At 38.4% G+C, this 26,827-nt stretch overlaps 1 protein-coding gene across 2 annotated transcripts; it reads right to left on the bottom strand.

The window, feature by feature from the left end:
- Window positions 1–234: 234 nt before the first annotated feature.
- Window positions 235–22,784, bottom strand: TEX9 (testis expressed 9). Of its 2 annotated transcripts, XM_061447030.1 has the most exons (12): window positions 22,725–22,784; window positions 22,545–22,636; window positions 21,587–21,650; window positions 19,984–20,054; window positions 16,498–16,546; window positions 15,396–15,481; window positions 13,722–13,900; window positions 11,972–12,054; window positions 9,491–9,664; window positions 5,115–5,249; window positions 4,542–4,676; window positions 235–703 (listed from the first exon to the last, which is right to left on the bottom strand). In XM_061447030.1, exons 1-12 carry the CDS (start codon window positions 22,767–22,769, stop codon window positions 626–628), a joined length of 1,191 nt encoding a protein of 396 aa, XP_061303014.1. In that variant the 5' UTR covers window positions 22,770–22,784; the 3' UTR covers window positions 235–625. The 2 variants fall into 2 exon arrangements, with proteins under 2 accessions (XP_061303014.1, XP_061303016.1); XM_061447032.1 differs by lacking the exons at window positions 16,498–16,546; window positions 22,545–22,636; window positions 22,725–22,784 and having other exon boundaries at window positions 21,587–21,646.
- Window positions 22,785–26,827: the final 4,043 nt, after the last annotated feature.

Below are 26,827 nucleotides of genomic sequence, written 5' to 3'. Positions count from 1 at the left end.
AGCAGGTTCTGCAAACTGTCTGGGGAGTGAGGGGCAGTCTCATGGGTGGTTTTGCCAGCCAGGGTGCAAGATGTAACAGCTAAAACAAGTTATGGTCATTTCTATAAAAGAGCTGGTGGTGCTTAAATTAGATGCCAGACCAACCAGCTCTGAGGGGAGATCTGTTACAGAGAACAGACAAGGCCAATTTTCCAACCACGTGTTTTAAAAAGGACATGACATTTTCTTCTCAACTGGATCACTGGGTAATGTATTTCTGTTCCAACAAGGAATTTTCTGAGACTAAACCCTGATTTCTTTGGACAGAATATTACCTCAGGTAAGGTACAGTTTAAAATGTTAAAACAGAGCAAACTGATAACAAAGTTCACATATTGGAATATTCCTTGTGCAGTCTGTGCTTTTCCACTCATTACAGAATGGAGAGTAGAGGTTTGTATTTCATGTGATAATACAACACAAGCTCTCAGTCTAACAGGAATTAAACAATTTAAATGTAAGCAAAATCAACAAAATCAATTCACTGGGATATACAGGTAGTAATAATTAACAAGCATTCCTATATGGTGCCAAAATACTGTACCATCCAACTTGTATTTCAAACAGAAGTTGTGTTTTTATGGAATCAATGATTTCCCCACTCAAGAGCTTTCATGAATTCCTCTTCAGTAAAAGAAAGCATTTTAGCAGCTTCAATGTGCATCTTAAAAGGAAAAAAAAGAAAATAAACTTAGGAGCAGAAGGTAAAACATTGTGAGTGACCAATACAAAATCCTGCCTAACAGCTGAAAGGGGGCTCCAATCAGTCGTTCCTTTTAGTTTTGTACTATGGTTTGGATGGATGTGCCCCTGTTCCAGCTGAAGCTGCTACTCGTACTTTTCCTGCAGAAATTTATAATGTAGGGATAATGTGATAAATTTTATGCTAAACCTTGCACCTGCAGCTCTAGTAAAACAGGACCAACAGCCCATCCGAGTTCCTTATAGTGCTTTACAAATACCTCTTTTTTAGTGAGGCATTGGAGATTCCTGAAAATCTGCTAGCTCCTGTGACCTCTGAAGAACACATGTAAGAAAACTGGTATATGCTCTTTCAAGCTGATTGATACACAGCTGCACTTTATTACAAATCAAATGCATTGCTAAGATTCAGCATGCTAGTGCTTCTGATTATGCATGACTGAATGTTAACTGAGGATTTTAACAAAATACCACCAATAAAAACTAACCATCAGCATAAAACAAAGAGTAACTGTACTGCACCTTAACAGGAAATGCCTGGAACTGACCACTGGTGGCTGTGTTGCCATGTATCACACCATACACTTGTGGTCCATTATGCACCCCCACACACATGTACATATGTACATGCTTAGAAATCATCCAGTAGTCTGATTTTTATTTCTACTACACAGAATACACCACATGAAAAGCAAACTGAAAAGAACAAACAGAACTTTTAAACTCAGAACAAATCTATTTCCTGTTCAAATAATGCAATTGGTTGGAGAAATGTTGCCAAGATCATTGTTGTTTGATGAGAAAACAAGTACTAAACGGGCAGTGTATTTGTACAGAACTGCCAGTCAAAAAGGCACAACAGTCGGGAAGCCCTGAAAGCTCCCTGGGCTCCATTCAGCTGATGTCACAGCAGAGGCCATACATCCACAGCACCACACTGCTGCATCAGCTCTTTACCTGGGAAATTGTCCCAGCTAAATAGTTTTTACTGCAAATTTTAATAAAATGGGTTATGTTTTGAAGAATAGGAAACAATTCATGTCTCCAAACAGTCTGTTATGTTGGGTTTTGGGGTGGTTTTTTGACATAACTAGTCTAATATATAGACCTATTGTCAGTTCAAAAGGACAACGAGTCGGGCAGTGTAATATGCTCCAGCTCTGTAAAGCTCAGACTAACTTCTCTTAACCCTTTTTAAAACCAAGACTTCCTATTAAATTCTCAAGACAAGCAGAGAGCGGTCTGCAGAGACCACCTGGAGCACCCGCATCCTACCCCTGCTACTTAACACCTTTTGGGGATTTTTCCCTCTTGCCATTCTTCTTATCCTCACCTTTAGGCTCGCTGTATCTGCCACACAAGCACTGCACAAAAGGCCCAAATCAGGTTTTCCTCATTAACTCACCAAAAGGCTTGTGTGAAGCAGATTCAAAGTTCTCTGGGTAGTTACACAGGTAAAGCACATGGGAGCTTCAGCAGCTCCTCCCCTGTGCCTACTGCCAGAAGGTACAGGAAGCAGAGTTAGCATGATTCTCTTTCAGGTTCTTCAGTCATAGCCTGGTCTGGAAGGGCAACTAACAACATCCTTCTGTGAGTAAATGCCAATTTATATAAGAAAAGGTAAGTGGCTTCCTCTACTTTCTGCTGTTCTGATACAGTATGTGTAATTTTTAAAAAATATATATATTTAATGAAGTTTTGTGGTGTGGTTCTGAGACTACGGTTTTGGTTCATGGTCAAACAAATTCTGCTTTCTGACACCCATTTCACTGAATTCATGTTCCGTAGGATTATGTGCTACCTCATGCATAGAGCAGATTTTGAGGGAGTTCTCAAAATAAACACAAAGAGCTAGAAGGGCTGGCCAAAAACTAAGCACAATTTTTGTTAGAGTAAGCCCCAAGATCTCCTCTGCATCCTATTACTGCCAGGAAAAGTTCCACCGGAATTGCAAGAACAGCCCCAGTTTCTCTTGTTCCAGTTACCTCCCCTCCCTCATCCTGTGTTGGAGAGGCGTTCCAGCTTCAAGGGTATATTTCCATATTGCAGTTCCCATTCTTAGGACAAGTATGTGTATTTTGTTACATGAAGCTGCTACTTCATACAGAAATATTCTTCCTTGGTGGGGGCTCAACAACTTCCAGAGTGTTTACAAAATGTCTGGTGACCACTGCAGTGCTCAAAGGGTAAATAAAATGTTCAGTTTTCTTATCGCAGAGGCTGGCCCTTCTAAGGTGCTTCTGCTCAACAAGTCACCAGACATTGCTGTATTAACTCTCCAACTACTTTGTTTTTAGAGTGCAGAAAGAAGAGCCATTAACTCCACCCCAAAATGAACCTTACTATATTCAACAGAGTAAGCAATTAGCAGTGAACTACGCTGCGGTGTTCAGATTTTGTGCAGTCAGTTGCAAAGCCTCTATCTCTGCATGTGTCTTGTTCAGCCTCAGAGGGAAAAGCTGACAGAAATGACAGCATACAATCCCAAGTACTGGGTAAGTGAAAGGTGTGATGGAACTAGTAAGGCCTAAGTGCATCAGTAAGTGGAAAACTGATTTAGGCAACATGTATAGTATGCATTCCCCTCAGTTTAATTTTCTTTCATGTAAACTCATAGGTTCTTTCAATTCGTATCATCAAAGCACATTTGACAGGTCTATGCTGAAAATGTATTTTGAGAGATACAAGGTACTTACCCACTCTGTAGTTCCCAGGTTTCTCTTTCCCAGTAAAACACCCCTCCTTTTTGGGACATCAGTATAGCTTTATTGAATGTGACAGTAAAGACCTCTTTAGCTGTATTCTAGCTGAAGTATTAATCCACTTTTTGCTGAAACACCTTTTCTATAAAAGCCAAATCACTGATTGTTCAGCATGAATTCTACTGTTCAGCAAGTATTCTACTGCCTATCTTCTTTCTAATTGCAGCTTCAGCTGCTAAAGAAACTAAAAGGCACTCAGCCCTGCCCTCTTACGCTCTGAGGAGAGGGATGGAGTGAGATATGAATGTAGATTCAAACGCTTTTCAAAATAAGGCTAGCTGCAAGTCAGGGTGGATGGGACCAGCCATACAGCCAGGTAGATGTTACTACATCCTCTGTGATTCAAAGTATGCATGATATTCCAGGAACTACAAAAGGAGGTCAACTCCCCTTGTCCAGTCTAGTAACTTCACACCTGAGATATAAGTACTCTCTACTCTCGCCGTCTTCTTTTTTGTCTGACACACAAGGAGATCTGCACCTGGGCAGAGTTGTACATGTACAGAATGCCTCAGAATATAAATAAAGTGTTGATAGAGAAGGACACACTTTGAGGACCCAGGAAGAATGTAGGTCTAAAATGTAACGGCTCGCTCCTGAGAGGGCACGCTGTTACAGCTGCTGCTATGACAAGTAATATGCTGGGGGGGGGGGGGGGGGGCACAGGGATGACTAAAAAGAACATCTCAATCGCTAAAATGGATTCTACTGACACAGCAGCAAAGGGAGCTGCTGGTATTATCTGAACAGTATTTGTTCTGGGACAAACAGATACTCTCAGTCCTAAAATTTGTCAGTAGTGATTTTTCACCATGACAGGATATGCTTCAAGTTAAGAATGGGGTCAATTCAAAAGGAGATCAGCCTCTGCTATAAAGCAAAATGTTAGCAATATGCACTAAAAAAAGTGAGGCTGCTGCTGCCTCGCATTGAAACCTCCCAGTCTTGGGGCTCCATTTTACAACCCTAACCTTACTTAACAACAGACACATTTAGTTAGAGACTGTTAACTGAAACAGAACGATACCTGGTCCTTACCTTTTGCCTCTTTAAGATATCAATTAACTTTAACTGCTTTTTAAAACCCATCATTAGCTCTTCTTTTTGCTTCTGCAGTTTCTTTTTCTCTGCTTTTAATTCTTCAATTATTTTGAGTTCTTGGTTAGTTGCATCCTATCATGAGAAGGAAAGGAGAATTGCATAATTTGTGGAAGTGGTGCTTTAACCAATGAAACTTGGCATTACATCACAAAATGACAAACAGTAGCCGTACGAGACATTCCTGAAAAGATATGGGATAAATCAAAATATTTCCCCATCAAAACTTAAAAAACCTGAAATCTCAAAGATAAAGCTGTGGTTTGCCTGTGTGTATGTACCAGGTGTGTGTGGCTACTTCTCCCTTCTGAGCACGTCTAATTTTCACACAAATGGGGAAAATTAGAAAGGTGGTAACTTTATCCTGGACATTTCTTCCTCCTGCATAGGTTGCAGTAGTAGTGTCTGAGATAACTCATCAAGTCTTTTGGTGACTTGCTCTAAGTTAATTCAAGACTTTTTAGCACTACTGATCAATTACAGATCAAAACATGTTTTCCTAAGCCACTGTACCTTGTTACTTTGCTTCAGTTTACTCAGCTCCACTTTATACTTCTCTGCTTCTTCAAGGGCCCTGTTTAAGCGAACCTCTGTTGCACTCTGACTGCTTGTGGCCTGCTTTTGTACACACTTTAGATTCTCCAATTCCTATTTAAGAAGGAATGAATCAAAACAAACATTATGAATAATGTTATTTTACTGAATCCCATACAGACATCGCATTTACAGCAAGGCTCACCCTTAGAAACTGAAGAGCCTGTGTGCTTCTTTGGCCTGCAGATAGAATCTGTCTCAAAGACAATTAATTATACCATCAAAACATCCCCTTCTCCTTTGAACTCTTGAAAAGGGATCCTTATAATCTTTGTTTTAAAGTTCTCTCAGAACTCTCAGAACCAGTTGTGGAGCTGATCACATAAGACCACAGGATTGACTGGAAAACCTGTATGCTCAATCAGAAAAAAACCATCAGTATGTGCCCTCTGTGGCACTCTGGAAAGGTGGCTGGTATCCCCAACTGCTCTTTCCTACATGTTTCTTTTACCTCTTTTCCCCAGAGATCACTGCATGCAAAAAAGTTAAAACAGCCTCCTGAAGGTGGCTAAGGGTAGGAACTATTTCATCTAGCAGAAAATAGCTCATCAAGTGATTATGGCAACAATCAGAACAGTTCTCTCTTGTCTCTGATGATAGTATTTCATAGTGCTGTATGTGGGGAAATGAGAAAAAGAGACTAAGCTGAGGAACAGAATAATGAGATTAAAGATCAGGGAATATAGATAAAAGACAAAGTAGAAGAAATAAACAATTCTGGCAGAAAGAGAACATCTTGTCATTTGTGAAAAAGAAAGAAGACTTTTTAAAGTCTATCAAATTATTAGTAATGGGCACAGAAAGAGTCTTTTAAGCAAATCAGGATAGAGGGGAGCTTGTTGTTAACCTTTTATCCTCAGACTGCCTTATTTCTGAGTAACTGTTATATTTTCTCCATTTCACACCACCTCTTGTTACTTATGATTTCCAAATTACTTATCCAAGAAATACACCCTAATGGACAAGTGTATGCAGTAAGGACACTTTGGTAAAGTTATGATGGAAACGGATATTTCTAGGAAGCTCACAGTTTTCTCCAAAATGGATGAAGAAAACGGGAGAGTACGACGCATCTCACTGACCCTTCAAAATCCTGTTGGTGAATGTGCCTCCTCTAAGAGTGCATAAAACCAGATGTTGCCTCAAGGTTTTTATTTTGTTGCTAACCTGTCCATCTGACTGATTACAAACCACATGGGCAAGAGCCTGGCCAGTAGAGCAGCAGAACCCCCCCCTGCAGCACCTGCATCATCAGGGAATGCAGACCATTTGCTGGAGACTGACCCAAAGAAAAAAAGCTGCACAGCCTGCAAACCAATCTGTCTTGTATCAAGATGATGAAGCTGTAAAGAGTCAGCTAAACCTTTTGTGCTACGTACTTTATTCTGCATTAATATGAAAAGCTTTGGTATGCAGCCTTGCAAGCATTTAATGACCAAAACCACAGTCTCCATGCAATGCAACTTACGTATCAGCTAATCATATCATTTAGTGAAAGAATTCTAATAATTCTTTTAGGGCCTTTTGACATTTACTGTCATACATAATACCTTATCAAGGATTATTTTTTTTTTTCACGAGTCATCTAGTGAGGATGGTTTTAATCTTAAAAATGCGTGCAATAAGTATTTACCTTTGTAAGTAGGCAAGGTTTCTGCCAATTTTTCAATACTTGAAGTAAAAGCTGGATTAATTTTCTCATATAATGTTTCTCTAAGGGGGGGAGGGGGGGGAAGCACATTACTCTGTTTTAAAACAGCATCCCACTTCCATCCCTGGATTGTCTCCCCTGTTCTGTCATGGCTGAGGCACTTAAATATCAGTAGGGATTGTGATACCAGAGAGCTCGTCCACAAGTAACCCGCCCAGCAGGCTTGCTTTTCTCCCAGTAGCAAGCATATACAGCACTTCTATCTTTAGAAAGCTCAGCAACACCTGTCCACCCCCAAAAACATTTGAGAGATGATGTTTGCTTAACGTCAAGCCCTCCTTCAAGGCAAATTATAAAACCCTTGCATGAAGCCTTAAAAGGAGTAAGAGAACAACCTTAGTGTTTCCCTGATCTTCATCTAACACTATAGCAGATTGAACTAACGAGAGAGAACACGGAGGAAAGAATGTTCTTGCAGACAGGCAGTAAAAAAAGACAGAAAAGGTGATGTCATTTATTAGATCAATGAGATGGGGAAAAAGAAGATGCAGGAAAGAAGAGGGTGGAAGATTTGTGCAGCATCAGCACTCAGCTGCTGCCCGAGGTGGGTGTTCCAGCAGAAATATTCAAGAGTCCAATCACCAGAAGAATGAGAATTAAAAATAAACTCATTACCATGTTTTAGGTAAATTGTGAAAACTAGGTGAGAATCTGTGCCGAGGCACATGAAAGAAAAAGTAGCTGGGGGATTAATGAAATTGCAGAAATTGTGGGAAATCTGAGGAAGCATGGGAAAGCACATATCACAGTCGGAGTCTTCTATCATTTATGTTGCAGCAGAAATCACAACAAAAGCAATAAAAGCCCCAAAATCAGAGATTATATTTGTGCTATCTCAACTACGCTTTCTCCATACTGAAAGTGTGAGTTTTGAGTCTACAGGCACAGCAGTACAAATTCAGGCCCATGTTCACAGGAAATCGTTACATGTATGTCTAGAATGAATCTACAGCTACATTAATTATATGGTGTTGAATAATACTTCATAACTAAAGAATAAACCAGTTTTCAGATTGCCACGTCCATAGGAGATTTAAGCAGTTTCTGCAAAATTATTTTTAAATGCATGGGGTTGGTAGATATTTTTTTGTATCAGAAAAAAAAGTAAAATAATTTCTGAATTAGCAGAGAACCATTCATTACATACACTTGCCTTTTTATGCCATATTAGTATTTTAAGCAAGTACCACTATTTGTCATGATTGTGTCTGATCAGTAACCTTGAGAAAGTCTAGAAAACAGAATCTATTAGGAACAACTGAAGCAACTGAGGATGGTAAATGCAGAGCAAAGTGACTGTAGTTTGGATATAGCAGCTGTACAGCAGAAGTGAATAAACTTTTCATCACAACAGGCATCTAAATACTGGGATAAACTTTCTAACTGTGGCTGTGTGTAAGAACCAACACAGACTGTCTATGGAAATTATGGAAATTACCATCACAGAAGGCTTTAAGTATAGGCTAAACTTATTTCTAGGAGGGTTTAGATATCATCTGTCCTGTCTTGGTTTAAGAGAATGGCCTAAATGATTTTGTAAATCTTTTAGTCCTATTTACTGTGAATTGATGAACAGTATGAGTACTTCTGTTGAATATTTTTTTTGCTGACAGAATCAACCATCAGGGTGTGTATTTGAGGGAACTTAAAACCTCCAAGAATCTGCACAAAAGAACACACAAACTGTAAACATTTTAGTTTAAAAACGCTAGAACTATAAAACTTAGATTGTAAGTTACAATGCTAGAACTACAAAGCTTAAGATGAAAGCATGCCTATACAAATGTGTAATATGATTTAATGGACGTATAACGAGACTGTGTCAGGCTGAGTTGTGTTCTGTTTTCCCCAGTTTTTTAAGAGAAACGTTCTCCTGGTTATACTACATGTGCAACACAATACTATATGTATCACATGATTTTGAAGTCAACCTCTCCCACTCTGAGTAATTAAACCACGTGCTGCTCTTAGATGAAGTTCCAAACAAGCAAAGCTGTTTATGCAGCCATCTGCTACAACTAGGCACCTATACAATTTTGCATATGTGGCCTACAGCAGGAGACAGGTTAATTTTGATTATTTCATTTTCAAGACCAAAGACACATCCTTTCCTCTACCTGCAGAAGACACTAATGTAAGCCACAGGTGAGTTTTTGGTTTGTTTTTTTAAAGTTCACCAGGTTCTACAGTTGACAATAAAACTCTTATTACCAGAAGTCATTTTTGACCATTATAATTAAAACCAGAAAAATAAAATTTCCCTGTATTTTTCAAGATTCCTCTGTGAATTTGACAGTGGTTTCTGAAACAGTTGTTTTGTGTCTTGCGGGTCTTTTACACAAGAACTTAATTATTTTAAAATACAGAACTATATAATGGTGGAAGCAGAAGAAAAAGAAATTAGTAAAATACATTATTTCCTCCTTTCAAAAAGTGATTAGACCATTTAAATTACAATTTCTAAAACTACTATCAGAGACTGAAACACTAATGGGATCAGTGGAAACGCATCTATGAAGCTAGGGGAATGTGATGCAGTACTTTTCCCCTTTTGTGAGATAAATGAGACTAACATCTGCAATACCTTTTCTAGCGCAGCGACTTCTTGTTGTAACCCTTGACTTTTTCTGCTTGCTTCTTGTGACAACGCTTTATACTTCTCGCTCTGAGAACATTGCACGCTGATGGTTCGTTGCAGTCGGGCAATTTCTCCTTCAGTTTCTTTAAGCCGAGACTTTAAATTCCGATTTTCGTCATCCTGTTTGACAGTAATCAACAGAAAGAAACCCCACCTCGATTACTGCAAGGAAGCAGCAGGATAATGCAATAGTAATATTTTGTAAATAAAATATTTATTTTATTGATATATTTATATATATATTTATAATATATGTAAATATATCCGTATTGTACATATGGAGATCACTAGTTTAAAAATTGTTATTTTTAAACTTTCAGATCCTTCATAATGGACTTCACAATTTCAAAGAGAGGAAGGAATGACGAGAAACTAAGAAAACAAAACATGGATTTACCAAGACAACAACTCAAAAGATAGGAACGCTTTCCTCATTTAATTTTCTGCAGGCTTTTACTTGGATGTAAAACATTTGATTTCTCCTAGTTCAAAGGTTTTGAGAACTATGAAAATGTTACAGAATAGTGTGAATAACAGCGGCATGCAGATATTTTGTGACACTTTTGTGAGAATAGCTAAATGCACTCATTAGGAAAAATTCTTGGAAAAAGAACAGAATATAACTACTGATAAATCAATCCATTATGTTTTAGGAGATTATCTGGTTTTCACTTAAAAGCAAGCTAATGATCAAGGATGCATCAAGTATTCAAATTCAAGATTCTCTTAACATCAAGTAAATCCTGTATTAGATTCATGACCTTACTGGCAATTACATCCCACATTAGGCATTATAATTTCAATGCATTTTTCTTTTCTAACCTTTTAAACATGGTAAGTGAATATTAATGTTATTTCAGAGATACATTATGCCCTTCCCACCCTTAGGATTCTGTGATTCATTTCTTTAAGAAAAATAAATCAAGGCACACACAGAAATGGAATTTCCATGAAAACAGATCTTCCTCTCCTGTTCTCCCAGCAACTAGGAATACATGCTTCTCACCTGGGAAATACATGTGCTTTACTCTAAGTTTCATGTGCCCACATGCACCTCAGAAGTTCCTAGTTCTTTAGACTTAAAACAGATTTACTGCTTCCTTAGAACAACTGGACTGTGAATTGGAACAAAACCAGAATCTACCTCAAGGCTTTGTGTATCTGAAACTTTTTGTGATCTTCTGAATGTAATTAAGATATTTTCAGACCAGAGAAACTAGAGCCCAGGACAATATGTTTAGATACAGAGTGCTATGGGACCAGGACAAGAATAAGTACCGGGCCACCTTCTGTCACTTGCTATAGTAACAGAATTCTGTGGTATTTTTGGCATGAAATTCTGAAGTTTAATAGCTACTGACAAAATTAATTTGATTTGAAAATGAAAATGCTTTTAAAATCTAATAATGACGTTCTCCTGATCACAGCATGAAAGTACCAAGATACAGAAGTACCTGCATCGATACAAGTGAAATAAAGGATAAAGTACAGATATAAAATATCAAAAAGTAAATCCTTCCAAAGATTTTCTCCAGGTACTTATCTCACAAAACTTATTTAATATCATCCTTCTCCTTAACTCTAAACTAAAAGTTTGAGAGAAAAAATACAGGTGGTTTGTCATATGTTCTGAATGCCATCATCACGTTTGGGCCTGAGGAATAGGTGCAGAAAAGCATTCTGAAGTTGAGAGACTACAACTAAGAATGATCTAATAGTGGAAAATGGAAAGTTAGTTCAAAAATCTTCCTCGATTACAAATACATGAAAAAAGAGGTGATCCCTCTGGCAGGCAGACACAAACTATTTAAGGTTTTACAGTTCAAGAAATGTTTAAGCATTACCTAAAAACATATTGCTAGACAGTGCAGATCATAAAACTCACTTGTAGTACACTCTAACACTAAAATATCAGTGTAGCTTAACAATGCCTTAACTTCAGCCTTATCTGCCCAAATATGTAATTCCAAATACAATCCTCTGCATCAAGTACAATCTGAAGAATGGAGAAAGCCAAATTTCTGTTTTGATTACAGTATTCCACTTGAACTGGATCACAGATCAGCTCCAGGCACCACTCCTCTCTGTGTACCAAAATCCATATTTGACTGCTAGTTTATCCTCCTCCTTTTTCTGAGGCTCTGCTAATGCTCTCCATCCCAGCAGTGATGGCTAAGGCACTCTGCAACACCAGTGTTCCTACAGCTGGGGCATATCTTCGGTCCCAGCAGCTCTTTCCTGCCTGCAAGCTTTTAGCCCAAGATCATACAGACAGAGAAACTACTATCCTTGATTCTAAATTCTTAGGAAATCTAAAAAAAAAAACCCCTTATCTCTTAAAAAGGAAAGGCCGAGGGAATTCCATTGTGATTATTTGTTGAAGGGGAACTTACTCCATTTCTACAGACAAGAAAACTCAGCTCTCACCTTTTTCCTGCATTCACGTACTACACTAGCCAGCTCTTCTTGCGTAACACGTAACTTTGCCTTGAGAAATCTTACTTGAGCTTCTGTGAACATAAAAAGTTACATTTAATATCCACAAGTACTCATTATTCAATGCAGTAAAGAAGCAAGACTGATACAAGAACTCACTTTCATCATCTTGTTTCTAAAAACAATTTTTAATTATTAACAGAAAGAGGAAAATAACTCAGATTCCTAAATAAATATTTCAGGTTTCTCACTCTTAGGCAAAGCTTTGCGTAGATTTTTCTTGTAATGACTGAACTCGGTATCTTTAAAATATAAAAGACTCATAATTCAAAATTGAAACTTTTGGCATACTATGCTATACATTACAGCATTCCTTGAGATTGACGTCACAAGAGGTAAAGAAAATTAAACAACTAGTTTTCTAATGGGTTGCTTTCAATCACCTGATGAGGCTGATGAGGGGAAGGGTATCACTTAATAGGATGGTCTTAGTTCATAAAGTAACCAGCAGTTTAGAGAATGGTAGGCAGGAAAGGGGTATCTGAGAGATTTTAATGTTCTGATTGAATAGTTGTCTTGAATTCCTAAGGTAATCTGAAGATTAACATGAAGTGTGACAACACAGTCGGTATTTTGTTCATATGTGTGTGGCTATATTAGATAAAAATAGAGCTTCATGTTCAGCCTTCTATGTATCTGTGTGCTTCTAACTGCTTCTTACCACAGAGTTGAGTCATAATCCACAAAAACAGGCCCTGAGGAAAATGATGTGTAAATCCTGTGTTGGCAGAAAAACAGCTGGACTGTGACAACCTCTGATCATGAAATAAAGATATGGAACCTAAGTCCAAGATGAGCACTGCAAGAAGCTGAAGGAAAGGACAATGCTATCAAACCTTATCAGCCATTGGCCTAAAAACTATCACAGGCACATAAGCCCAAGGAATCACTTTACTGAAAGATTCCAACTAAGAGATCAGCCTGCTCTGTTACAAGGGCCTATTTAGTTTTCTACCTTTACTTCAAACTGTTGGATTAAAAGAGGAGGTTTGGGGCATTTTGTACTACTGCACTGAATCTCTGACTTCATGCTTACTTTAGCATTGTAAGAAACTGTATAAACTCACTTTTATTACATCTGAGCCAAAAAGGCAGATGTGCATCCTTCCTTTAGCTTCACTGGAAATACTGCAATCCCCTTTCCTATTCTATTTCTAGGACAAACATAAACACACCATGTGGAGTGGGAAAGTAGCTGGAGGATTCTCATTCAAGCACTGTAGCTGAACCGTTACTTCATTTAAGCCACTTACTAAGACCCACAGCACTGATCTGAGGAAAGGCTTTTTCCTCTAAGGGCAGAATCTGTAAAGAATAGGAATTAATCTATTTGGAAATAGAAGCTTAGCATCACGTATTTCTATTCCCGCAGTGAAATGAATCAAATGTCAGGCACAAATTTGACATATTAACCACCCAAATATCTTCCTACAAAGGTAAAAATCCAGATAAAAATTCACTTTTCCACATGATTATTCATATGTGATCTGATCTTTCCCTAGGATTACATAAAGAAAAACCTTCCTGTTCTTTTGCCTTTAACTAAAGATCATTAGAACTTTCCCTGCAATTCCTACAGAAACTCTTCCTTTTTTTTTTTTTTTTTTTTCCCTGCAGGAGAACCCATTTCTAACAGTGAAGAAGGAAGAATGAAACTATTTAACCACAGGAGGAAACCTACCTGCTCCAATTTCATTTCCAGCACTTGGAATAGCATCATCATCTACACAATCTGGTAAGACTCCTTTCTCTAGTTTTTCCTCTATTTTGCTTATTGTTTTTGCTAAAGAAAAATCTGTGCAATCCCCCAGTGCTGCAGCAGCATCAACACTTCGTACTTCCAGGTTTCTTGTTTTTGAACTAAAAAAAAAAACCAGACCTTGGATTTTAAATGTATAATAATAATTTTAACATCTACAAAAAATATAGTGTATTTGCTATTTTTAAGAATATGCAAAGTTACCTAATGCAACTTCATTGCTTGCATTCATATGAAAGACACATTGATGGCAATTTCTTACTTTCTAAGATTCCTTTACTGTATTCCACATAAACAATTACAGTGTTTTACACATTATTATGCAGAGGGCAGAAAAGGCAGTACCATTTTCTACTGAGAAGATTCTGGCATGATCTTCTCATCCAACAACTTCATAACTAAATCAGAGTAAAAGTAAGAAACAGGAATGTTGACTTGCCTTTAGCTACTGTCCTTTGCCTTAAATTCTGCTACTTCTCCCTACTTCCTATGTTAACTTCGAAGACTTTGTCCATTCTAGCTATACTCCTACCTTACCGCAACTTCTGTATCATTATGCCTGGCCTAGGAAACTTCATTGACCCTGGAAGCAGCATACCAAAGTTTTCATAAAATCAAAACACACGGTGTGTGACACAACTGCTACACAGGGTATCTCCTCGTCTTTCTTTTAGAAAAAGATAAAGTAGTTCCTACAGGATCTGAAGCTTCTAAATTCTTATTCCAGTATATCCTTATCCCAGTGCTGCTGCCAGTCTCCTAGCTGCTTTCTCCCACAACTTTGGGTTCACCCTGCATCTGCACAAGTCCATCTCTAAATCTCTTGAAGAGGTGCTAGTGTGACAGTCTCCCCTGAACTGTCCAAGAGAGGTCCAGAGGGTCCACAAGTGACTTATAGGTCCTGAAAGACAACCTCATCCTGTGTTAATTACATGTTCTGTCTCTTTGCAGCCAATTTTCATCCTGTTTTGGCATTTGTCCATATTTTGTGGCAATTTTAATTTGCTCCCAGGATTTTATGCATTTCTCTACTTTCTTCTTTTGTATAGATCTCCATTTCTTGCTTTTACAACCTTGAATTTGCTTTTGACAGAGCTGAAGCTTTTCAGCTTTGAACTCCTGAAAGCTGTAGCACTATTACTGACTTTGTCCTGTCCTGTGAGCTGAAGACTCACCAAAATAAAGGAGACACTCAAGAGCCTTATTTCCTGTCACAAGTCTGATCACAAATCACCCTGCACCAGCTAAGTGTGCTCTCTCAGGTTGACTCAGATTATGTAATTCCCATATGTATGCTCCTTAGGCATCCTTTCACTTGAAGAGTTAAGAGTTTAACTGTCAGCCTTGAGAATGCTTGAGCAGAAAGCAACAGTTGTAGTATTAATCACACATGTTCCCTAATAGTTTTTGGTATGCTCCCTGCAAGCAGACAGAGGTAGCTACATGGTGGAGCTGACTGAGCAGGACCAAAAGTTTGCTACACTTATTTACACAAGTATATACAAATATAAAACCATACATGAATGAAAATAACCCGATAGACAAAAATAGCAACTAAAATATTTTATTACAAACAAAAAGAGGTGTATAATATACCTTGAAGTTGTTCTTTTCCCCTTACTTCCAGAGTATGGTCTGTTCTGAGCCATCGGCATGGAAGCACATTTCTTCTTGTTTGCTGGCTACAATTTGTTTCAGAAAGTAGTGATTTTTTTTAATTAGTTAGGAATTTCTTTTTTTCCTAGTGTCTTGTGGGTTATTTTTGTTTGCTTTCTTCATCTATTTAGACTCAAGGATACTTTTCAAACGTTCAAAAGCACAATTTTTCAGTTTTATTTGCACTCATCTTCATCTTGCTACTTTTATGACCATAGGCCCAAATTATAATACATCCAATGGGCATTTGTTTGTGGGAGGTTTTGCACACATACTCATAATAAATTCAGGCATAAGCAAGGCCAATATCTTGGCCATCAAGATATTAACTACTGAACTGTCACAAGAGTGCATTTCTTTCAGGACTTCATACTTTCATGCCTTCAAAGCCATACTATTTTTTATGCATTTTTTATTTTCATCTTACAAATTCCCTGTAGAAGGCAGACCTAACAATATTTTTGTTACTTTCACCCAAACAAATATTCTTCCAAAATTAAGGGGGTTTTATTGTATTCTCATAAATGAGGACAATATTTTGGAAGTTTTAGCTCACCTCCTAAAAGATTCAATATAATTGTAATTAGAGACCATTGAGTTTGCTGCTATTCTCAGTCTCCTTTTTTCCATTCTATTTCCCTTCCTGTACTCAGTTATTTTGACTACTTGTTTATTATTACACCTAAAAGACAGTAGCACTCCCTTTAGTATTATACTGGTGGGGGAGGAAAGAGGAGAAAGGAAAAAATGTATTATGTTCTAATACTTAGCACTTAATTCGATGTTCCAAACACTGAATAATTCTGTGAATGCTTTACAGAAGAGGAAACTCAGAACACAAAAATGAAATGTAAGTCCACTTAACCACCAGTGGCACTGAGAAAGCCTGGTAACACAGTTCCTGTAGCACTGTTTTGAGCATCATTTCCTTCTGGCTTCCTACCCATGTAAGTCCCCAGTGCAGAACAGCCTCAAAACCAAAAGTAATATGTGGAAATGATACTAGAAGACAAATTAACCAGGATAGTTTTAACTCTGATACCTTAGTGTGTGAATGTGTAAGAGAAGCAACTTGAGGACAGAGTGGGTCTCTGCAGAAAAAGATTAAAATAATTAAAAATTAACTGAACATGTATAACAAAATAAACATTTTAGAATAAAAATTGACACTCTCCTGACAGAATTAGGAGAATAACATTTTATATGTCTAGAATAAATATAGCTAAGGTACTTCAACCATAAATTCAGTCTCATTCTCTGCCCTTCCATTCTACCTTATTTGCTATCTAAATCACCTGGTGAGTCTAGAATACCTAATACAGCAGTTTGCTTAGGTACCACAATCTGAATCTCTTACAATTCAGGTGACTGCTGCTGATCTACTTATTTGGCTGAAAACCATGCTGCTTAGTAACTGAACCTCAGGTTAATTGATTATTTTTTAAATCTGCTGGAAAAAAAGCAGAAAGTTTTAGCATGCTGTGTACTATCCAAGTCCAGTTTCTTGTCATATATGTCGCTTTTTTGTTTTCAGAATGAATTATAGGCATCTGTGCTATTGCACTGAAAGGCTACCTTTTTACTACCCTTTGTAATTTTTTACTTCAATTAAAATGCTGGCTTATAAAAGATTTTTAAATATATATTTATATATATATATAAATTTATATAAATATATAAAATTTAAATTTACGCACATCAAGTCACCTCAATTTTTTTCCCCAGCTGATTTGAGCAAATGCTTAGATATTGCCTTTAAAAATTTCACAGACATCCATTCATCAACAAGAATTATCTGCATAAAGACCCATATTTTATTAAAAAACCCAAACAAACAAACAAAACCAACCCCCAAAAATCCTAACAAAACCCCCAACCAACCAGCAACAAGAAGGACAAAAACACAACTGGAGAAATCATCTGTGTGTGGCTGGCAACAGACTTCAAGAATAGGATGATTAGTTTTTGTCTATTTACCCTATTTTCCTCATGCCTCCTTCCTATTGGCTAACACTAGAAGCATGCAGAAGGTGAGGATTTGCTGCCATAGAAATAGCAGTTTTATGTTACTCTGAAAAATATGAAAATACAATGCTCTCTGTACTCAAGAAAACAATAATGTTCTTTCCATCAATAGACTAATCTGTTCCTACTATAGCTGTTGTCTGAGGGCCTTCTTTAAAAAACAGAAACAAAATAAACCCTCATTGTTCACTAAATTCTTCAAACTTGTTTAACCTTAACAATTTATTTCCACTTCCCCACACATGACAACCCATTTTTAAAACCTCAGAATATAGTTCTATAGCTGTGTCATAAGTGAAATCCATTTGTAAATCCTGAAAAGGTATATAAATAAGTAGCTAGAGTATTGTGGCAATACTGAAACAGAAGCTAATGTTTAACAATTCCATCTCTGCATGTAAACAGGAGATGCATGTGCATGAGCAAACCCTTTGTGTTTGCTAATCCTATTCAAAGCCTATAGCATGCTTGTCCATGCGCACAGTTCCCATCGCCATGAGCCTGGCAGTGCTCTGAGGAGTGAAAGTGTAAACAAAAGCTGATGTCAGTGTGGTGTCACTGGAGCTGCTTTGTCTCTATATAATTCAAGTTTCTCTGAAAAAAATGATGCAATAAAATCTCCAGAACCACTTCTTTTAAAATATACACTGATTTTGAGTGACTTATATTTGTTGCCCTTTTTTCACTTTGCTTAATGATTATTTTTTTCTCTAAACCTGTCTTTTTTTCCCCCTTGTACTACATCTTTCTTTGCTTCAGTTTCTCCCCTTCTTTTCAGTTGCTTTAATGTTTATTCTCTGTAATGAAATCAATGGAAATTTTAAATGGATGTTTCAAAAATCTCTGAAATGTTTCCTTTAGGTTTATGGTCTATCTACTTGCACAATTTTGGAAAAAATAAATGGCCTAAATTAAATATTAAATACTTGGAACTAATCTAATTGAATGGCCTCAATGTTCACTCATGGATAATCAGTGTGCCTAATTCCTAGCACACATTTCTATTTTTTTCACTACAGTATAGGATTTAAATTCTTCTGTCACATAAATATCTGCCAGCACACAGATTGTGGTTGTTTTAAGGTGTTTTAGTTTATGAAGGTAAGCGGTAGATCAGCCGCTTCGCTGACATGCAAATTGCCAATATTTGTTTTTAAATCTTCCAGCACTCCCATTTATTTCAAATGCATACCATCAAAGCTATTAACCCCCTTTGTGGGGCTGAACCCTCCAATCACATTACCTCATAAACCAGCCCTATAACTTAACTCAGTTTGAAGTTCTTAAAAATCTTCTGCTGTTCAAAATCCATCTAACAGAACATAAAAGTAAAGCAAGACAGAATTTGTTTGCAAAGCATGATGATACTGATAACACATGGAGTTTTAGGTGGTTTTTTTTTTCCCGTCTATAACTGACAAATTTAGCTTTTAAATAGCTCAGGAATAATTTTAACTACAGCAGCAAACTTCTGATGGTACAGCCAAGCTTCTATCACAGACTTGCTTTCTACCACAGTCACACTTTCTGTCTACTGAAAAACCCTTTCATGTCCATAGACAAACGCTCACTTTTTGGTTTTGCTTTTGTTCTGCACAGAAGTAATTATTTCATCATCTCTAGCAGACTTTCATATACACTATTTTATGTTTCCCAACTGCTTTACTTTTGAAACACTGTGTAGTCTTGCCCAGTACCTCTGTTATCTAGATTAGTAGCATCAGAAATTTAGGAACCTACCAGATCAGATCCTTGATAAACTGTGTAGTAGTCTATCTTAAATTCACCCACTCCCTGTGCTGTCAATATACAAACTCTTGAACAACTAAGCAAATAATAATGCCCCTGACCAGCTAAGTAAATACACCTATGTATCCACTCCAGCACTAACGGGTTTTAACTTAACAGGCCACAACACACAGTTGTATGTATGCTCATACAGGCCAAAGCTGTCGGACTACTGAGGTGTAATGATATCCAAGTTCCAGAGGGTGGCAGCTGAATTGCTGTCTGTCCTGGGTTTCTCTCTGTGTTGGGGTGGGGGTGGGAGTGGATTTTTTTTTGTTTGTTTGTTTGTATGTTTTCATCAAACACTTTCTATCCCAGGAATATTTAGGCCAAGTTTAATATGAACCAGTATCTATTTATTTGCTTTGTCAGATGAACTGGTTAAAAACCACCTACTGCTGTCTTGTGTTTTGTACTGCAAATAAACCTGTTGCCTTACCTTGCTTTTTTACAGCTATCAGTACTACTTAACATCCTAGGTAGAACATGTCATGAAAATGAAGACTTTTTTGAAATAACAAGGAATAACATTTACTTAGCATCGTTTCAATAGGAAAAAATTAGACTCCACCAATCCAGTATGCTGCAAAGATAGATTCAACAGGAGCATGACCAAGGGTGCAAGGCAGAGTGTGCAGGATCACTGTAAACATTCCCCATGAATTATATGCAGCAGTTTTAAAGCACATACTTTTGTTAGCTGTTAAGCACATACCTCTGTTTGTCTTCTTCAGATGACTCAGTCTGTACTGACACTGGTCTAGACAGTATCTCCTGTTGGCCTTTCTTTATTTAAAAAAAAAAAAAATGTCAATTTGGGGGGAATATAAACCATTTTAAAGATTAATTACATATTTGTAAATCACAGATCACAACAACAGTCCACTACAGAAAAGAGTGGAAACTATAGCCTAGTGTGTAAAAGAACTTCTCAAACACAGGAAAAGATGTGGAAAACTTAAAACGCCATTCCTGTACCCCATCAGGTATTCCACCTCTGCAATATGCAATTGCCTTTTGCTTGTAAAACTTTGCTCAACATCATCTGAGATGCTGCTACCCTCCTTCCTTTTTCTCTGAAATACAAGAAGTAGCAAATGCACAGCAGGTAGAACAATTTTTCAATTTTACATATTGTATAAGCCTTAGAAATAAATCTTGCAACATGACTATAATTGGACACTGATATTGCTGTATGTACTTTAGAGAACAATTCAGTCTGAATGCTCAGATAGCTTCTATGCTGCTAAGTTACAATCACAATGCATAATCCAGAACAAAATGCAGTTGTCCTGTTTTGTTTTTTGGGGAGGGTGTTTAGTTTGGGGCATTTTTGCTTCATTTTTAACTTAAGAGTATTTTTCTCTTGTTGTTAAATGTATATCTGTGCAATCTGGCAGTGCCATGTGGTATATTAAGTGTCCTAAGAATATATGGTCTTCTGCTGTATTTGGAGAAGGAAAAATAAACAAACAAAAAAGTGGGTTTGTTGTTGCTGTTTTTTAAAGGAAAGAGACTGGATGCTATTTTAGCCACTTCATCTGCTTCTGTTCCAATGTCAAGCAGTTAGCCTCAGCTTGAGGCTAACTAAGAGAAGACTATGTTTTCACAGGACATAAAAATGAAGTTTCAGCAGTAGGAAAAGTGCATACAAGTACAGCTTTCCTGAAGATGTTTTAAGCTTTATTTATTTGAGTCATTTAAAATTACTTTCTCCAAACTGTTTTGGGCATAAACCATACCTCCCCCATTCCCTTGTTTTAATTTGTCCAGATTTCCTATAAAACCCTGACTCTATGTGGTATACAGCCACACCAGTGTTAAAAGATAATACAGACAAAGACGGGATTTTTTTCTGTTTTAAGAACGTTTTCTTCTTACTAACCATTTATTTTTCTATTTATGCTGCTTGTTCTTTGTATTTCTTTCAGCTTGACCAATGTAGATCCTATTTCACTGGAGTGTTATTGCAACAGTATCTGGTTTTCAAATACCTGGGGGTTTTGTTTGTTGGTTTGTTTGTTTGTACTTACGACATAAAACCAGATACTTTTCCTAAACAGCTAAATTTTTTTACGTGGCTTTATGTATATATCTGCACAAATGCTGTATGCATCTGTCTGGAGACTGATCTACCTGATGGAACTATATAAAAATCGGTTTTGGATGTGTTCTTAGTAGAAGTTTATAATCTTGGAGGCAAAAAAAACACCCAAACACTTCTAGTTGTCACGGTCTAAATAATTTCTTTTGAAACTGGACCGTGCGTACATGTGAATCAAGGCTGAATCATGTAACAGTCTGCATAATCTACCCACCATTACTTCTTCAGCCTGACGCACCAGTTTTTCTGTTTTTGCTTCTAATTCTGCATTCAGCCACCTGAAAGAGTAAGAAAGTTCGTCACTGAGGCTTCGAAAGATTTAAAAGAAATAAATGTAAGCCTGAGGGTACCACTGTATGAACTAAGTGAAATTTTACGAACTCCTACAAAGAAACACCAACATATACTTAAGGGTATTAACAAAGTTATGTTTCAACGATTTCTGTGTTTCTGTCAAATCAATAGTCATAAATCACCTATACCCATTAAATAGTAAGGTTTAGACTATAATTCTGAGAAGAGTTTTGGCCACGTCACTGCTTAATACACATTTTACGGCTTCATTTCTTCCATGTTTTCTGTTTTTAAGAGTCTTTAAGTATCCTCAGCAGCAGAGGTTGGGACAGCAATCACGTACAACTGCATTTCTTGATCACATAATTAAGATGTGTCACTATACATATCCATAGGTTAAAGTAAGCTTGTGTTCTTGCATGCTTCACAGCCTTTCCCGCAGTGGGAGTCACTGAGGTTGAGGCACGGCTCCTTGTGCATCCTGAGAACAGGTAACAGTGAGTGCTTTTAGATCACTTTCACTGCATTTGTCACATGCTTTAGAGCATTTAAGCGTTTTTTGAACAGACTTAAGCAATTATACGCTCGTAATTTAAAAGTAATGTCAGTGTTTTAAATGGAGGAGTCTGGTGTCCAACGCTGTGGGATCGAAGCAAGGCCTAGCACAGTGCACACCCTACGGCGCCTGTGTGAGGCGGCGGCAGCAGAGATGCTGCACGGCGGAGGGCACAGTTAAACACTGTCGTGGTACTCTCCGCTTCGGCGAAGCTAACTGAGGGGTTGGGGTACACCGGGTTAACTGTAAACCCCGCTAGGCCAGGGTGCGGGACGCGGCTGAGGTGACAGGGCCCGGCTGCCGCCCCCGGCCTCCTCCTTACTTGTACTCCTGCTCCCTAGGCAGCAGGTCGCCGCTCAGCACGCCGGTCTCCGTGGCGGCGGGCGGCATGGGGCCGCCGGGCGGTCTCCGCACCTGCAGCGAGGACGCGTTAATGTGCGGAGCGGCCACGGCGCGGCCACGCTTCCCAGCTCGTCTGCCGGTGCCCGCCCCACCGCCTTACCCTGGGCAGGCCCCCGCCCCGCCGGACCCCGCCGCCCGCCGCCATTTTGTTAGCGCGGATGCTGCCATGTGGCGTCTCCTTCGCCAGGGCAACCGGGAGCGGCCGGGGAGGGCGGGTGGCTCCCTCGGTCCCTCCTCCGGCCCTGCTCGTGGCCAGGCCTCCTCCGGCGATGTTGGGTTCGGGGCAGGGACGGGGCAGGCACGTTTCGTCCCTTGCTGGCAGGCGGTGGGAAGCTGAAACGCTGCGCACCCCCCTTCCTCGCATTGCTTGGTGCCAGGGTAACCCCACGGCAGGAGCCCTGTGACAGCCATTGCAGGCCGGGGCACGGGCCCCTGAGTAGAGCCCCGGGGTCAGCTGGCTCCTGGCATGGCGCTGGGCTGCCGTGGGTTCAGGTGAGGGGAAGTGGTGAGGTCTGAGGGGGCATTACACTTACTGTTGTAATAAACATGTATTACAACTCTTCAGTTAGAGCCTTTTGGCCTGGCTACACATTGTCCCACCAACGTCCCTTCAGCGCATGAAACTTTTGCGTTTGCAGCATTATGACAACGGTTCTGCCCTATTTACTACTCGTTAATCCTGTGGTCTCTCTCTGTTTCCTGTTGCCAGTTTGATTGTTGTCTGTTTTTTGCCTTTTCCTCTGGCATGCTTTTGAATGGCTCCATTACTTTTGTCCCTCACCCCTGCACTGTTTGATTTTGCTGTGTTTCTCCTTCATCTGTCGCTTTCCTGCTTACCTCATTCACTCCAGTTTCCATTCCCAAGTTTCTAACAGATGCTGCCCCTCCATGCAACAGCAGCCCTGCCATCCCGTGCCTGTATAGGTACCTAGGTATCTAAGATAGCAAGAATAGTACGGTTCTATACCCTGAGTTCCACGAACTGTGTATGATTTTAATGAAGAGATTTGCACAGGAGAAATCAGAACGGCTTAGCTGTCTAGAAGTAGAAGGTTTGTGCGTAGTTGAAGGATTTCTGCAGAAGCATTAGTTGGAAAACAGAAGAAATGCTTGGAGGAGATTAACTTTGAGCACTGAGACATGCAGTATGGGATAAGTGGAGGTGAAATGAAAGCACAAATGTGATTAGTGGAAGGCAAAAAATAGAAATATCAATATAGAAAATGAAAATGCTTAACAGTAACATTGATACAAAGGTATGGACATAAAGGAGGAAAAGAACGAGCCTATGAAAAAAGTGATGGAGATCTTGAAAAAATTGTCAAGCAAGAAGTCGGTCCATTATAATTGTTTTTTAGTTTGTTTTTTTTTTACTAACAAGAGCAGCAAGAGGTTAATGGTGGCCTTTCAGAAAGAAGATATGCAGAATTTAACTCCATCATTTATGCTTTTGATTTGAAGAAACAAGAAAGGGCAAGGTTAATAGTAGAAACCAAACCTCCAAAGGGAGACAGATTTTGTTAAGAAATAAGTTGCAGATTCCTTGAGAAATTAAAACATCGTAACCAAAGCAAGGTTTTAGAAGCCTCTCCAGTGAGGTTTAGTGAGGTTCTGGAGAATTTTAAGAGAAACAGAGGAGCCAAGGAAGGGAAACAAGGTTGGCAGCATGAAAGCTCTAAGGAGAAACATACTCTTTCTACACAGCAAATGGGATTTCTCAAAAGAAAAGTACTATATCTTTTCGTAGAACTAAAATATCATCTTGGTAACATTCAATATTTAATGTTCTTGCCCAATATAGCTATAAGATCATATCACCTTAAAAATGCCAAAAGTATTAGCTGAGGATCTCTGCTAGTTAGATACTGAGGCAACAAAATCACTGGTTGAGATTAGAGAGATTAGAGCCATGGTTTTCAAGCCAGCTTCTATATAAGTCTTAATGAACAAGAAAGGGGTTATTTATTATATCATAAATTGTCAAATATGTTAACAACCACAGCAACACAATGGGATTGTTTAGAGCCCTCTGGGAATAATAACATTTATTTATTAGAATTGCAGATTTGAACAATTTTTCTAAGTTTCACAAGGTGATTGATTTAATGGGATTTATTTTATTGAAATATCAACTGGATTTAGAATTAAACTACCTATATTTGAAATAATATGAAAAGACTAGAATGTTTAGATAAGTATTTTGTAGTGAACTTTAAAGTATTTCTCCAGAGATGTGGAAAACCAATAAGAGATTTTGGTACATTCTTGATCCCTTACTCCATTAAGGTTTTATCACTTCAAAGTTGACCTGATGTGACCTTAACAGTTGTGGTTAATTCTCTAATACATAGTTGGTAACTGGGTAGAGAATAGGCTTATATTGGAGATGACAACCAATAGCAAGATACATAGGGACTTCAGAAAATGTCTCTCAGTATTTATCTGGAGAAAGAAAAAAAGGCATTTGAAAGCATAACATTGGTATGGTATAAGATTTAGCCAACATTATTTGTCAGCAGATTCCCATTTTCCATTTAAATAATTTTTTAAAACTTGACCTAAACATGGTGACTGTAAAACCAAAATGTTTTTGTCATTTTGATATAAAGCGTAGATCAGATTGGATGCAGATTTCAAGCAGATTGACGTTTGTGATCGTAATGAGCTGTACTTGGGGCCTGTTGCTTGGGACCTGCACAATTAGAATAGTACATCACCATTCTGTATTTTCCAAGTGTTACAATTTTCTTTTGGGTTTGTTGTGGATGTTTTTTGGTGGTCGAGTTTGGTTTTTTGTTTGTTTGGCTTTTTTAGAGTTATAATATCTCAGAATTAAATGGCTCTGACAGAAATGTTAGATTTGAAATTAAATGGTTCCCTGCATTGCTGTTGTTGCTCTTCCAGTGGAGTAGATCACAGAAGCTGGTCAGAGTGATTCAGGACAGAAAGGTGTGCACAGTTGGTATGATGTTAGAACAGTTTATTGCAAAAGACTGCCGAGGATCAATATTCAGTGTTTACTTTGGATCAGACCAAAGAACATGTGTTATTTGTGGCCCTCTTTTTGCAGCCACAAGTTTTGTGATCTCACTTTCCTCCCCCAGTAAGAACACAAAAGCACAATATTTTTATATTAAGTTACCCTCTTTATACTTTTAAACACGTTTTTTTTGTTCACAGTATCATCTTACTGGGCTAAAGATTCATTACACAGGATTTTCCATGCTACTGATAAAAGTTGTGATATTTGCTACAAACCTAGAACAGTACCAACAGCCAACATTATAGGAAGTGACAGGATCCCACTGTATATCCCATTATGTGTCAGAAACAGAGAAAAAAATGTGGTTTGGGACAACATTTTCTTCCATGAAAATCACTGCAAATGTATTAGGCCAAACAGACAACAGCTGAGACCCTTGCTCAACTCTTCATGTGTGGGGTTTTTTGCTTTTAGTAAGACACATTGTAAACAAATAAATAGCATCATATATATCCCTCCACAAATGCTCACCATTTAGTAAAGAATCACTATAAAGGCTATGTATTCGCTTTGGTGTGTAGTAGAGCTAAATTTGATTTTATATATATATATATATATAATATGAGAGCCTTTAGCAAAATATTACCTCTGCTGATTCCACCTCTAGATGAAAAAGTCTTTTATAGGACTTGCTGCTGCCTGCTGTACCTCTGTCGTAGGAAGGAGGGATGCTTCACTGAGGCAGTGTAACTCAAAGTGTGTCATTCTTACATGTAAGCTAGTTTATTTGACCAGGACAGTCTGTACTGCTTAGATTACCCTTCTCCAGGTTAAGCAGCCATGGAGGGACTGTTTAACACACCACATTTACACTTTCACATCTGAACTCTGATACTTTTTTCTGTCAACACCCCTGTTTAGTCAGGAGAATCCAAAGCAATCCAAGGAAGGAGGGCTCCCTCCATTGTAGCTGTGTATGCCTCACAGTGCTGCCATATCTCGTGGTCCATGTGACATAAGCTGCCGTTCACACCATGCCTCTTATCACTGTGCTTCACAAGCAGGGTATGCACAGGGAGCCCCACACAGAACAAAAACTACAGCCTGTGCAGGCTGAACCCAGTCATCAAGAAGTAAACCAGAGACAGGCTGACTGCAGCGCTCACAGATGAAGGCAAAGAATGTAAAGCTAGCAGGCAGTTTGTTTGTTTGTTTACTTA

This window comes from Pezoporus flaviventris, unplaced genomic scaffold (genome assembly GCF_033815535.1).
Source record: "Pezoporus flaviventris isolate CSIRO_AGI_PZ_B2104156 unplaced genomic scaffold, CSIRO_AGI_Pfla_v1 ptg000006l, whole genome shotgun sequence".
Classification (NCBI taxonomy): domain Eukaryota; kingdom Metazoa; phylum Chordata; class Aves; order Psittaciformes; family Psittacidae; genus Pezoporus; species Pezoporus flaviventris.
This window is presented reverse-complemented; position numbering and strand designations above follow the sequence as displayed.

Excerpts from the sequence above, each read along its gene's own strand:
- TEX9 (XM_061447030.1), bottom strand. The coding sequence starts at position 22,769 with ATGGCGGCGGGCGGCGGGGTCCGGCGGGGCGGGGGCCTGCCCAGG. Across the intron at positions 20,055-21,586 it reads GTCAGGCTGAAGAAGTAATG|AAAGGCCAACAGGAGATACT; the intron begins GTGGGTAGATTA and ends TTTTAAATAAAG. Across the intron at positions 15,482-16,497 it reads TTACACATTCACACACTAAG|CCAGCAAACAAGAAGAAATG; the intron begins GTATCAGAGTTA and ends AACAAATTGTAG.